At 47.0% G+C, this 14,893-nt stretch overlaps 1 protein-coding gene across 1 annotated transcript in view; it reads left to right on the top strand.

Annotated features, from left to right (window-relative positions):
* Positions 1–14,893, top strand: part of cdh23 (cadherin-related 23) — a 187,125-nt gene that overhangs the window by 79,107 nt on the left and 93,125 nt on the right. Inside the window, exon 9 of the mRNA XM_072709700.1 lies at positions 2,324–2,402. Coding sequence (XP_072565801.1) covers positions 2,324–2,402 — 79 coding nt within the window. The remainder of the gene's footprint in view (positions 1–2,323; positions 2,403–14,893) is intronic.

The raw sequence follows: 14,893 nt of genomic DNA, 5'->3' as shown, positions 1-14,893 counted from the left end.
CTGAAATATAGTCAAACATGTAATATAGTGTCTCCCTGTAGTCAGCCACACTGGCACGGCTGCGGTGACTCTGCTCCTCACCCCTAAAACAATTAGCCGGTGTATTGATGATTCCCCGCCTTACTGTGAAAATGCGGCCCACGGGTGCAAATCACTCACCACTCTTATTATATTATCCTGCGTCACGTTTTGTTTTGACTCTCCATCCCTTATTTCCCTTTCCCATTAATACCGATTTTCTCCGACTCACACGAGTCTATAAATGACATCACTCCCTCTGCGCTTCACATGAGTGAAACCATCACTTTGTTGCTATCTTCCCCCCCCACCCATTGCCACCTATTTGTTGGCTGATTGTCTGGAGCCAGAGAAAGGGGGGGTAAGGATGCATAGAAGGATGGCGTATCTCTTTCTCTCCCTTTCTCTCCCTCCCTCTCTCTCTCGCTCCCTATCTGTCTGCACTGTACTGAAATGTCAGGAAGTACATTTGCATGCATATTAATGAGGCACTGGCGGGCGTTACCGTGGCCACCCTATCCGTCAGCTGTCAGGGGGAAGGTCAGGCGCGAGGGGGCCGGGCGCCTTCACCCCGCTCTGTCCCTGCCGCTGCCTAAGCTGGTGACTCCCTGCCCCGCTCTCTCTCTCTCTCTCTCTCTCTCCCCCTCTGCGGGCTCCGCTTGCTCTAATCTCAGCCTCCCGCTGTCCTGCTGCACATTATCGCTTTCTGCTCGGCTGCGTTACAATATCCAGCCGGCGCTGCTCCACGGCCCACGGCTCACGGCCCACGGCTCGGCCTCTCTCCCTCTCTCTCTCTCTCTCTCTCTCTCTGTCTCTCTCTCGTCTGGCCTCTACACTCACTCACCTGTTGGATGCTGCTTGGAGACACTCTTTCATTATACCCGCTACAGCTGGTCCTACCCAGTGCCCTGTAGTACCGCTCCAGTCTGCCCACACCGCCAGTCCCAGTCTGCTTTCCATTTCTGGATTCTTCTCCCACTTAACCTTGACCACCCCCTCCCCCCCCCGCAAGAATAAGAAGTTGGGCAAGATAAAGACCGCAGCAAGCATGCATGCGTTGTTGTCTGACTGATTGACATTTACAGACGAGCAAATGCCAAACTCGTGACACTGTCACAGGTCACCTCTCGAAATATTTGTCTCTAGTTCCTGCCATGCAGACCCCCACACCCCCCCACCCAAAAAAGCCCAATAGGCACGGCCGACAAAAAATAATATTCCACATGTCCACCCCCACCCCCCCCCCCGGTATATTTCTGTTGTTTTTGACATTTAAACGCTTTTATTTCTCTGGGCAAATACAATTTTGTTGTCATACTTGTTGATATGAACCAACAAAGTGGAAAGAATATGGTATAGGTGAGGAGGGCAGGCGAGAGTACGATCAGATGGAAAGAAGTGAAGAGATGGGGGGGGTGGTTGCCATGGGTGGGGGGGGGCTGTGCGATTAGACATTCCCAGTGCATCAACAGCTGGAGAATCACTCATATTATTTCAGCGTGTCTTGTTGTGCGCAGAAGCATCCTCTTAAAAGGCCCATAATTGATTCGGCTGTAATTGGTCGATGGCAGGAGATACTTTGGTAGAAACAGAGCATAAACATGCTGTAGACGCAATTTGCCGGATCAATGGGAGGCTGGCAGCTTCACCCACGCTACGCCAGGCCGCTTCCAGGGATCTGAGCCACGTTTGATTGAAGAAAAGGGGCTGAAGAGCCCCCTGTGTTATAGACTCCTCGTCCGGTGCCTGTGTTTGTTTATTTATTTATTTATTATTATCATGCATCTTTTGAAGGGAATTAAATTGAAATGAGCACTTCAGAATTTAAAAGAAAAAAGTTTATTGGTCATCGGTGTGGTGTGCGGCTACATTTCTGCCTTGAACATGCAAAATGGAATTTGAAAAGAATAGAATATGGCCCATAATTGAGTAAACTGTGGGACAAGATCAGTGGTTGTGTGTGTGTGTGTGTGTGTGTGTGCGTGCCTGTGTGTGTTTGCGTGTGTTCGTCTATGTGTGCATGTATGTGCATGTGTGTGCGTGTATGTCTGCGTGCATGTGCGTTTGAGTATGTGTGCATGCATGTATGTGGGTCAGATATACATCACATTTAGTCCCCATAATGTGATAGAAACCTGTTGTTTTGACATTGTGGGGCCATTTTTTCAGTCCCCACAATGGGAAAATCTATTTTATAAAAATCTGTCACTGCAATCAAAACACTAAAAATGCCAAAAGACTTGTGTTTTGTTTGTGTGTTCATGTATGTGTGTAGTCTTTCAGTTTTTCTTCTGTGTGCTCACAGGGCTATGAGGTACGGAAGATCATGGCCATCGATCAGGACCGCGGGAATCCCCGGGGGATTGGCTACAGCATTGTGTCAGGTATGTCTCACTCCAGTGTGTCCGTCTGACATCAGCCACTCAAGGCCTCCTTGTTACTGTACTCACTGCTTACCTATGAGGCGAAACGCCCCCTAAAGGATTCTGAGACTGTAAAATGACTGACGGAGCCTTAAAGGGTCGCAGTAGCCAGCGCACTGAGGGATGGGCCGCTCTCTAGCACAGCATGTGCGTGACTAAACGCAGGGGATGCTGGAGAAGCCCAGATGACTTGGTCAGGATGCTAAGGGCTATAGAAAGTGGCAGAATCCGAGTGGTGCATTTTACCCCCTGTTCATATAGTAGCCGCTCTATATTGCCTGTGCAGAATCTACCTCCCCTGTAGCTGTAATAGAGGTGCCCTCTTTTGGTAGCTTTGGGGTCCTGTGGTACTTTGCCTAAGAGAAGGTAGATAGGCAGGGAGGAAGGGGACGCTACAATTAAATGGAAACATCCAGCTCACAGCCCATAATGAGCTGTTCAACCACATATTAAGAGAAAGAACAGTATTTCCAATGAGCTATAATCAAATTAGAAACTGTACATCCAATTAGTGGATCAGACGCGATAGCGTTTAGCAGCAGAGGATTTGGTTTGTACGTGTGAGCTGCAGGAAGGCGGTAAAGATGACTGCGTGTTCTGGCCTAAACAGGCTTGCGTGAGAGGGCGACGGAGCAGAGATAGAGAAGATTAGGCCGATAACATGGGGAGAGACGAGATGATGAGAGGAAGGGAGCGTCTCCGCGGAAAATGGCGTGACTCTGCTTTAACTGGAGCAGAAGTAATGGCGGGTGCCGGAGCAGCTGCCTGGCAGGGCAGGATGTGTCTGCTACGGGCAGCAGGCTGGCATTACAGCAGGCTGGCATTACAGGAGGCGTGGTGACGCCTGGCCTGGCCCGGCTCTGCTGGGACTCTGTGCCACGTTTCTTACTTACCCGGATAACTTGTTGGATCTGAGGTACTCTAGTTTAAATGGACTTTATCTTCGTTCACTTAAATTTAGCGCAGATTACAGGTATGTTAAATCTGACAAGTTCTCCAGCTAAGCAGGTAATCCAGCCTCGCGATACCGGCCCCTAGGGTTACATTTCTTGCATGGCCGACCTGATGTTCTAACCCCAGTGGTCCCTTACGTTATAGGGCCATCGTCATGGAACTAGCATGTTTTTCCGTCCTTATCTAACAGCAGGACCCAGCAGCCCACAGTCTCTTAGAACCCTGGGTGTGTGATTCTGCCCACATGGCCGTGCACAGAGCACCATCCCACTCCAACTCCCTAATGGCAGCCCAGTGACTTCCTAACACCCCCATGTGGATACGGGCGGCAGGGTGGGGGCTCCAAAATCCTCCTGCATCACGCCTCAGGATCTGAAGGTTTCCCAAACGCGTTTCCAGCACTGTGTGTTATCAGTGATGGGAAAAATGAGGTTTCGGGGACCATGTCGGGTAGGGATTTCTGGTCTTCTTTGGGTTAAACCACGTGGGGGTTAGCAGTGCACCAGCCTTGGGGAGGGACCTTCATATGTTTATATCCCATTCACCGTCGCCACCTGAGGTGTTGGGAGCGAGAGCGCGGCACCTAGGGGACGCCCTGACTCAGTACCGACGGGTCAATGAAAAGGGCAGTTCTAGGGTGCTTAACGTGCGACAGGCATATGAAGGGTCATAAGTGAGAGGAGGGCAAGGGACATTCCAGGGGCCAAACAGGGGCCCATTGTAAACCCATCGCTGTATGTGTTCCTGTTAAATCGCAAGTCCGTCCCGCCATCCCCCCCCGCCTCAACAAAAGCATTGCAGTAACAGCGCGACCAGGCGGGGCTCCATCAGAGGGGGAACTCGATAGATAATGGCAAGGTTTCTTCAGGAACAGGACATGTCCTGACGCAGAGTTGCATGAATGCATTAAGGGTGCGGCAGGCGCGGCAGGCGCAGCCGTGCAGTAATCATGAGTAATGGCGCAGCATCGGGCCGAGTTAGCAGGGTAAGCCTGAAATCTTGATACAGCTGTCAGTACTTAACAGATAATAACTACTGAAGGATGCGGCTGGGGCGCTCTTGGGTTTTCGGGGGGCCTTCCAGGGCGGGGCTTGTTTTTCGTCTGGATCATCCCAGGAGGGGGAGCCGCCGTCCTCAGGGATAAGTCTCATTAGTTCGATAATTGAGATAAATGCGGTTTTAATTGCGCGGCTGATTTGTGTTAATGAACGGGAGGCTGGGGGGGGGAGGGGGGGTTCGTTTCACTGTCTCCCCCGCTGTCTATCTCTGTTTCGCAGCTGATCCTGCACTTGCAGATTATGGCTGATATGCTTCATAAGAGCATCACGGAGTTTTTTTTTTTTTTTTTTTTTCTTTTCCCGGGCGTCTCCCTTCGGGATCGAAGCTGCGCTCTCGACATGAGCTGGGGTCGTGCGGCTGATAGGCCACGCGGTTCTACGTGACAGGCCCCGGGTTCCCCGGGTTCCAGGCTGCAGCGCCGATATCTTCCCTCCCTGTAGGTTTCCTGCACTTTGAGAGATAAAAGCGAATACGTGCATGAGGTTAATTGACATGGAGCCTAATGCACGGTACTCACTGTGTTTGCAAAGCGAATTCCGTCTTCCCGCAGAATTCCACCCCCCACGTCACCATAACTCATAGTTTGGCCGAACTCCACACAGCGGCAAGAGGAAGGCAGTATGCAGAAGTTTAAGGTCAACGTCCATTATGTTTTATGACCCGTCAAAAACGTGAATGCCGGCAAAGCGCTCCCTCTGTTTATTTTCCGCCACGCGACGTAGCCATCGCTCATCCGCGATCTGTCCGCGGAGTGACATTATTCCCTTGGCAGGGGATCAGCGGCCTAAAGGGACAAATTAGGAACGTGGTGTGCTGATGTGCGGTTAGTCCTTGAGAAGCGGCGGTGTGGGGGTGATCCTGCCTGGCTTAGCTGGGGGCATTTCCGGCACGGTGATGCACCTGCACCGTAGCCAGAGGGGGGCTCATTCTGCAAACCTGTAGGATGTAGTGTTTAATGGACACTAATGATGTGAAAAATCCCTGAACCTGGGAGTTTCAGTTCTGTTTTGCAGTCTCATTATTCAATTGTAATTAAAAAAATTGGGGGATGTGTGGGGCTCTATGGGTTAGGTCTCTCTTATAATAACCAGAATGTTGTTTGTTCGAATCCCGAGACCTGCAGACTGATGTTGCCACTGGGCCCCTGAGCAAGGCCCTTAACCCCCATCTCCAGCAGAGCTAGCTGACCCTGTGCTGTGACCCCCAAAGCTTGTTCTCACCTGTTCATGTGTCTGCGAGTCATGGAGAGCTCGAAGGGGCTTGCGAAAAGGCGTGGAGATGGAGATGTTTTGGATTATTACTGGAAAAAACGATTTCTGTGTGTGACGTTCCTATATGCCCCTCTGTCGTGTTTTGCATGTAAATGCTAAGAATATTTAGCTTCTCCTCCTGCTTGACCTGTTCCGTGACAGAAGAGTTTTGTAACGTCACAGGGAATTTTAACGACGGAGGGATGGTCACACATGGAATATGTGTATGGTCACTGAGTGAAACTTGCTTAAGCGTTCGCTCTACTTCTGAGAATTACCTAACAAGACTATAACTTCTAATCTATGGCTAACAACCGGCTGCAGCTAGCAGATTCCAGGCAAACAGGATTAACATGCCAGTAACTAACCCTTGAGATATGTTAGCATGGCAGTATTTAGAATGTAGAGTTGGCTAATGGATGAGTATGTAGCATAATCTAACTGCTGTACTTTAGTATTGTATGTAAGGTATCTAGCCATAATACAGTCTAATGAAATCCAGAATGCCTACACACTGGCAGGATGAGTTTGTACTGCCCAGATGGGTGCTGTGGGTGTCTTGACATGACCTTAGAGAATATTCACAGGATTTACGATTTGAAATGGGTCACATGGTTGATCAGCTGACTAGCAGCCAGCAGACCTGATACATCAGGCTCCAATTGATAACCATGAAGCCACATAAGCTCCAGAAGTTTGATTCTCAATTTTCTCTTTATCAGCACATGGCAATTGCTGCTGGAAATGTCACCTCAGATCACATCGGGTCACTCCCGCGCCCTTGCTTGAATTTGATTGGTGGAACCCAGTTTATTTTTTCTTCCATCATCGCATAAATTGAAAAGATGATTGTCAGCCATGTTCAACGGAGATTCCCACCCAGAATGATAACTTCAGCTCATTTTGTTGTCAAAATGCACATAAATCCCTCTGTATGTGAAGGAAATTGCATTACATGCAGCTTGTGTGGGTAACTGATCCTGTGATCTGTGGAGAGCAGAATTTACACCCTCAGTAATCAGCAATGTCTCTGAACTCCCCACACATGTCCTGCCAATTCAGCCATTATATTTTAGCTTTCTTTTATTGTGATATTCATATTTAAAATGCATCCCCCCCCCCCCCCCACACGCCGCCACCACAGTGTGACTTCCGATTATCAATGCGTTATACGTTTTTAGTGAGTTCTCTGTTTGTTGGTAATGACATTTCCACTGGAGGGAATTTCTAACACCGTAGACATACCAAATGTTAGTGGGCTTCTGTTATTTCTGTGATCGTGCTCTTTTGTCATGTAGTAATGTTATGTCTGTTGTTCTGTCAGTGTGAAGGTCTGGGGTCATGAATGACATCTCTACTGCCGGCAGCTTACAGCTCGGAGCTGCTGGTGTGGCTTTTGGAAGCAGGACTTTAATTACTTTATAAAACTTGGTAGCAGTCTGACTAGTGGCTGCTCCCCCCTCCAGTGGTTCCTTCAGCAGGTGATCTGAAAACCAAAGTTCCCTCCTCAGTTAGCAATGCCCAAAGCCACACTACCCTCTGTTACTGTGATATCTTTTTCTGGGTCGCAGCGAGCCCCCCCCCCCCACCCCCCAGCAGTCTCCTGACACTTGTGTGGCCTGTTTTCAGGGTTAGAGGGATCACAGTGTTAAATCTCGCGTGAGCTGCATCCCACCATTCTAACTTCTTGAATGTCCCACCCCCACTCCAAACCAAAGTTGCTGTTATCCACACTCACACACTAATGCCCCCCCCCACTTGGGCCTCTGGCAGTTTACCCCATACCCCCCCCCATTCTGGGTATGCTTGCCCTGGACAGAGGGTGCACTCCTGGTCAGCACCTTTGGCTCCTTCAGAGATTAATGAATTTTTATAAAATCATTTCTTTCCGGGTCAGTATTTATGACCCCCCCCCCCCCCCCCCAGGGTCTGGGCCTCTATGGCCCATAAAGATTCCACTTTTGGGGACAGAGTTCCTTTCACGGCTTCCCAGCTGCTGTTCTATCAGTTTACGTTCAGCTATATCAGCCATCATTTTAAACATGCTGCTTCACGGAGCCACACTATACCTGCTCCCTTGTTTCCGTTGCATGGTCTTTCAGCCATGTGAAGTCTGTTTCATAGTCATTTCTTAGCCAATAGACGACTACATTCTTTGCATGCTTTCTCAAGCATTGGTTTAGAGGCCAAAATCCGACACGCGCCCTTGTTTGACGGATACGGATGCTGAGCCCATTAACGGAAGAGTTACGATGCACCGTGAATTCCTCAGCATTGCTCTAAAGGGCAAGCTGCTCTTAATGACTCCAACGCCCAGAAGCTGCCTGGCTTTCAAAGAACATCTCAGAGCCAAGTCTTGAAGCCCCTGAGAGTGAGAGCTGATGCTTGCGTGGGCCAAGATAACTGCCCCCCCACACTGCGTGGCTGTTTAGAAGCAGGAATGAGTAACTGTGTAGACCCTCACTGTCCAATACCAGGGTGTGGTGACCAGTGCAAGTACTGAAAATAAAAAGCTCCCGTGTATCTTGCATCTTGCAGTCCCAGTCCTCCAGACCAGGATTCAAATGCTCACTCAGCTCAACCGCTGTCCATATGACTCTCTGTTTACAAAGGCTGCTTGAGGCTGCTTCGTCCAAGGGAAGTCAGAGATGGTACCCGACTGTGGTCCAAACATATCATTGTGAACTGCAGTATGAGTCAGGCCTGGTGGCGATATCTCCATAATACTTTGTGAATCAGCTCTTGTTTTGGAAAGACCACCCCAAGGGTTCCTCTGTGTGCATTTTCTCGAAAACAGCACTTCCGAAATTTGACCCGGCATAAAACTTTATCTGGTTGGATCAGATGCGGGCGATGGCTTCCAGGGTCCGGCTATTAAATCCTTTTTGTGAAAAACAATCATGTACACATGTCAGTAAAACAAACCATCTAGCTGGAAGTTGGGGTGTTTTAGAACGAGAGGACCTGGCCGTACTGCTGGGACATTGCGTTTGTTCCGTGTGTGAAGGCCTAGATCAAATGTGTCTTTTGAAATTGAGCCCCCTGGCCGCACCTGAGGAGCAGTGCTGCTCTACTCGCCGTTTTCAGGCCAGGGGTCCTGCTTTCGCACTCGTCTGACTGGGGACACGCAGGCAGCTGCCCTCACTCTCAGCTAAGGCTGCCTCTGGTCATCCCGCGTTCTTCTCATCTTCTCGCTTTTCCCGGTCCTCACTCCGTAACTTGCAGGCCGTCGGATGCGCAGTATGTGGAGAATTGGAAGGAAGCCAGTTGTACTTTATATTAGACGTAGACACCGAGTCGACTAAGTGAAGTCCGGAACTTTCTGCATGGACAAGTAGATAAACTGGAGAGACTTTTGTTTTGGCCATTCCTCCTTCTGATATCTTCATTTTCCCCCGGTGCTGCACATAGATTTTTTTTCCCCGATTGTTATTTCTTTAAGAGCGCACTCCATGTCTGCAAAGCTCCTTATAATGCTAAAAGTAATCACATCATTTTTCTCTCTCTCTCTCCTGGAGTTATCTGTGTTTTCAATTAGCTGGCGGGAGAAGCTGTCAGGGTTTTCCGTGGGGGATTATTGGGGAAGCTGATATACAGAAGTATTACGGCTGCGGAGCGTCACACACCTGCCTGCTCCCTATCAAAGCTGCCGCGTCTGTCCCTGCAGGAACCGGAATCTCGTAACCTAGGAGTCACATCTCCAGAGGCTGGGAGTACGACTGGAGGTCAGGGCTCAATATGCTTGCTTTTCCTGCCTCTGTCACCGTCTGTCAGATAGATGAAGCTGCCTAATTTCTCCTGGGAAAACGACGTTTGAGGATTTGAATTCCGAGACCAGTGTGCGGACGACGCCGGGTCATTTTTAGGGAACTGGTGTTCTGGATGTGCAGTCGAGCAGACCCACGTATCAGGGAATGTCCCGAGTGTGTATGCAGATGCCCGCATGGAGAGTAACAGTGAGAGCGTGAAGCCGGCTTTATCTGCACGACGGGGACAATGGGTACAGGGCTGATGTCTCCTAAGAGGAGCCACGGTCCTAATTAATGTTCCACGCTTCATTATTCTGCTATCCAGCCATTGTAATGTGTGGACCTGCACAAATGTTGTTTCAGTTGAAAGCGTTATGTTTGAAAAACAGCTGAGTAATAAGTGTGGAGGGTTGAGCATCACTTTTGGGTGAACAAGGGGCTTTATAGCAACGATCAAAGCTGTAGTACTGTAGGGCAAACACTGTAATGGGGAAAATGTATATATTTTAAACTTAAGTAGGACGTCAGGCACAAATCACTGGACAGGGAGTTTCCTTTGCACACACTCCATCTTCCACAGCCCTCATCGTTAGCAGCAGCAGTATTATCATGCTGATTTATTTATTTATTGTAGACGGAGGGGGAGTTAAACACCTCATATCATATTCATTAATTCTGCATGCTTGCCAAGAGGTGACCCGGGGGGGGGGGGGGGGGGTTCCTCAAGCATGTGTGAGCTGTCATGAGTGGAAAAACAATGCGTGCTGTGGCCCACGTGGTTTTGTTTGTGTGTGTTCATATGCATTATGCATAATGTCCTGTTTTGAAAAATGAAAATAAATGCAGACAGTAGCATTAAGTGATGGTAATTCAGTATGGACAATATGACCCATCGATAGACCCGTGTCTGTCACTGGTCATCCCAGAATCTTATTATCTGAGATCACGTTAGATTGGATCTTGTTGGCTCCTGGGAGGGCCAGTAGGATGCAGTCTTCCCTCGGGGGGGGGATCGGGGGGGTTAGCAGTTAGCCCAATGTCCCAGCTCTAAATATCCGAAGACATTAAGTGGGAATATTAGTTATCACTTATTTTCTTACCTTTAGTTACCAGTGGAAGGTGCTCTGCCTACAAGGCTAGAGAGATATTGCGGTGTGTGTTCTTATGTGGACTTCTACAGATGGCCTTGTCAAGACAAGTTTGCTTTATAAGCCTAATTGTATGATAAGTAGTATTATGCGGAGGAATGTAAGTATATTGTTCTAAATTGTGGCTAAATCTTCCAATTTATCCTTGGAGTTCGTAAATGAATTTAGTTTGTCTATATATTCCTAGAGAGCAACACTTACTCTGTTTTTAAAGCAGAAAAATGTATAAACAGTGATTTGTAGCTAAACGCGTTGCCCATCCATCTCAGGCCGTGTCATTGGGCACAGACCCTTCCCCCTGGTGGCTTAATTGGGGTGCTGGGGGGCGCCCTCAGGTGCCATGCCCCCCCATTGTCAGGCCGCAGGATGCCAGTCGGTTCACAATGGGACACTTTATATAACAGCAGAAAATGTCGAATTTCAATAAAATGCTCCTGAGGTCTCCTATGACCAGGCAGGGGCTGAAGACTGTGGCAACACTCTATGTTTTATTAGTGCCAACATATTTCTTGAGTCAGAATATTCTGCTGGGTATAGAAATTGCTCTGCTTGGCACTAATGTAAATTGTGCGTCATAAAAAATTCATCGCCCACGGCAGGCAAACTTTTCAGCAGACCTCTATAATTTAGATCAAATGCTGTCCTTTGGATAGATTTGTACAAATTTTGTGGCCATCAGCCTACCTGTTTTTCAGGAGACGCCGCTTAATCCCATACCCTAATTATGCAAATGGTGTAGCCTTTGCAATGTTCAATGTGGTGTATCTGAGCACAGGAAATAGCAAAGGTACTGAAAAATGCCATTGTGCAGTTCATGATTGATAGCCAAACTTGCATGTTTTGTATATTCCTGTAGTATACAGTATTTCAAAGTTTCACCCATTAGCTGAAAAATTACTCTATCCATATATCTTGTCACACATACATTTCGTCTAGTAATACTTAAAATAGAGTAAATTTGCTACATTTTACTTTTGCTTACTGTAGCTATATATTTTCTTTACCTAACTTTTAATTCTGTCAAAGTTAAAGTTACATTTAAAACTCTATTATATGTATATAACATGTATGTGTTAGGGAGCCCCAAAGTCCCATAAGGTGATTTTTTAAAATCTTGTGAGCACAAGAGATTATCTTACACTTAAATTCATATGCATCTCGAAGGACTTCAGATACATAGAGAGACCATATAATGGACAGAATTCAGCTAATCAAGTTTTATTTTCACATTAGAATGTCATACAATGAAATCCTTGCTGCTCTTGTGTGGGAGCCAAGTGTCGCACTCATTTTTACACAAAAACAATAACCTGTGTGCACAACATTTTTAAAATCACCTTACGTGACTTTAGGGGCTCTGTGGTGTATATTTGTATATATTAATTTATTTCTTTAGAAAGAAAAAATTAAAAAACGATCAATCTTTATTGATCCCAGGGGTGGTTTTTGTTGTAATAAAATACAGTTTCTCTAATAAATATAATTTAAAAACACACACAATAATATGTTTGACCTTTTTATGAAAACAAAAATAGTTAGCAGTGATAGAAAATTATCCAAACAAAATGACCATGTGCATTCTGGGGAGGTTTTGACTAAATAAAATAGTTTAAAAAGAAAAAAAGGTGAGATTGCTGAATTTCAGCGCTCCACCTCAGGCTATCCATTAAATGTAACGGCAAATTACTCTGCGTCGCAAAATTGACCACTCTGTGTTTGCACTCAGTCACTTTATGTCTGAGTGAACTCAATTCGTCAAGATTGCAGGCTTTTCATGAGGAATAACAACGGCCACTGAAGGGAGTTATCCGACGTTAAAAGTTAAGCTAAAAGTTTCTGGTGACGGGAGAATATTGCGATGTGTCGGATCTTGCTGTGCGATTAAGGGCATGTTAGGCTTTGTCATGTACTGTGCTGGACACCCTTTAACTGGGGGCAGATGACACGCCCCTTTTTTTCATTGTTTCCATTTGAGACCATTGAGAAAATGCTTCCTCTCTACAGCAAGACAGTTTGGTGGGAAAAGGTCTTTCGTTTTAGTGTTTCTACATTTTCCAGCTGTGATTCGGAGAGGACAAAGTTGTGAAGGCAGCTTATTGTTTAGCCCAGTGCTTTCCAGTCCGGTGCTCGGAGACCCACAGACAGTCGACCTTTTTGCAAAAATGTGGGACACACCAGTGTTTTATCTGCAAACTCTAAAGTGGCAGAGCTCATAGGGACCCCGGACGCCTACTGTGACCAGCATTATACAAAGAGCCAGCGGACACTGACTATGAAAGATGTCACATACACAACGATAATGCATTATTATTTACGTCGACACGTAGCAATGCAATATTTCGCCTGTTAGTTGCATCGATGTGCAAGGCAGACTTACCTTATGAGATGCGTTTAATGGTTGACAATTTCTTTTAATTATTATGCCGCAACAGCCTGGCGCATAACCTCATCTATTTTAGTTGCCAAAATAAGTGGGTTTTTATGTGAGGGCGTGATGTAGTTTTTCCCTTTCAAATCAAAAGTTGTATAAGCAAGACATGCAACATGCACAGCAAATGTATGTCAGAAGAAATTGTACAACACAACTGGTTTTATAAATACGCATTTCTTTAGTTCAATTTGTATTTCGACCAAAGTTTAACTCAAATTAATGTTACATTTAACTATTATTAGGTGTAGCGTTTGAGGTGGCCAAGCGAACCTGAGATATGCTGGAATGTAGGAGCTGAACTCCGGCACAAATTAAGCAGCGACGCACACGATTTTTCAATATCGAGTTCCCTTGCAGTAATGATTATTCATGGGCTAGCAAGAAGAGCGTCGTCATTGCTGTTCTGTTTGGCTGCCGCTAATCACCTTTCCTGCAGCTCTCTACGGGTCCTGGCAGTCATAAGATACAGACTATCAGCTCTATTTATACCAGGGGGTCATTAATTCGAATTAAACTCACCACAACATCCACCTGTCTGGTGGGCATAGTTAGTGACAATGTAAGGAGACAAAGTATGATACCTGGATCTGTGTGGCGGCATCTCAGTAAGACGAGAGAGGAATTTAAAAACGTGAAAGACAAAGGAGTTAAAGGTCCTTAAAATATATAAATGGTACTTTATCTTCTACATAATAACTTTTTTTTTGTTTTATTGTATTGGCGTAATGTACTACACTTCAGTCAGTAGTAGTAATAACACGATAATATTTTATAACAACACGGGACGCTTACCAGGATGAGAACTGAACAATCAAGGAAAAAGAGGACTGGAGGCTGAGAAAGGGTGGAGCCTTCACCATGAGAGCTGTCTGCAAGGCCGGCTCGCAATAATTGGGCCATACAGTACATTACATACATTGCCACTCTGTCACGCTTAATGGATTTCAGCGGACTGTGAGTTTGCCTCTCAGCGTAACTGGGTATTGGCCACATACATTCCAGCGCTTGGCTCCAATTTGGCCGTACCTTGTTCCGCGTGTCCTCCCTGCCCTCCCTCCCTGCATCCGCTCTGGTTGGAGGGAATCGCCATTAGCCCTGCTCTACTGTGACGGGAGTGGCCTTCAGGTCACCGGGCTGGGGGGGGGGGGGGGGGGGACTGGCAGGTGCCAGTTGGAGGGGGAGCGCTTCGTGTCGAAATACGCAGAAGTGAGTGGGAATGTTTAAAAATTTACCCTGAAAGGGACTGAAATGAAAGCAGTTAGTGTCAGAGCAGATGCTCTAAGCAGAAGGTGTACAGTGACGATGTGACAGGGAGCAGCAGCCTGCGAGGTGACATGTAAGGGGGGGGTCTTCTGATTTGTTTGGTCACTTATGGTTAAGGTTGGGGCTGGGTACGGGTTAAGGTCATCATTAGTGGGATTAGGGTTATGCCCACAGAAATGGATGGAGAGTCCCTACAACCATATGAATATTAATACTGTTTATGTGTGTGCGTGTGTGTGTGCGTGCGTGTGTGTGTGTCTGTGTATACTATAGCACAGGTTCTGATTTTTCTTGCTTTCCCATTTTCCAGATCACTACAGCCAATAATAATAATGTAGGGGCTGTGCAATCTCCATGTCAAGCAGCTTAGTCTTAACCCTCAGCAGCCTGCTACACACACACACACACACACACACACACACATAGAGCCTATGCCCCTACCCACCACTGACCATCATTATTAAAACACACACACAGATAAACACACACTCCCGCAGTGGCTTTGCACTGACTCTCTCGCAGCAGGGCAGAGATCCCGACTCTCTCATTAACACATACAGAAGCCAAGCACAGAGACAGCCGCATGCAAATTCGCTCT

This window comes from Paramormyrops kingsleyae, chromosome 3 (assembly GCF_048594095.1).
Source record: "Paramormyrops kingsleyae isolate MSU_618 chromosome 3, PKINGS_0.4, whole genome shotgun sequence".
Lineage (NCBI taxonomy): Eukaryota > Metazoa > Chordata > Actinopteri > Osteoglossiformes > Mormyridae > Paramormyrops > Paramormyrops kingsleyae.
Note: the sequence above shows the minus strand (reverse complement) of the source record. Positions and strands in the feature narration are given on the sequence as shown.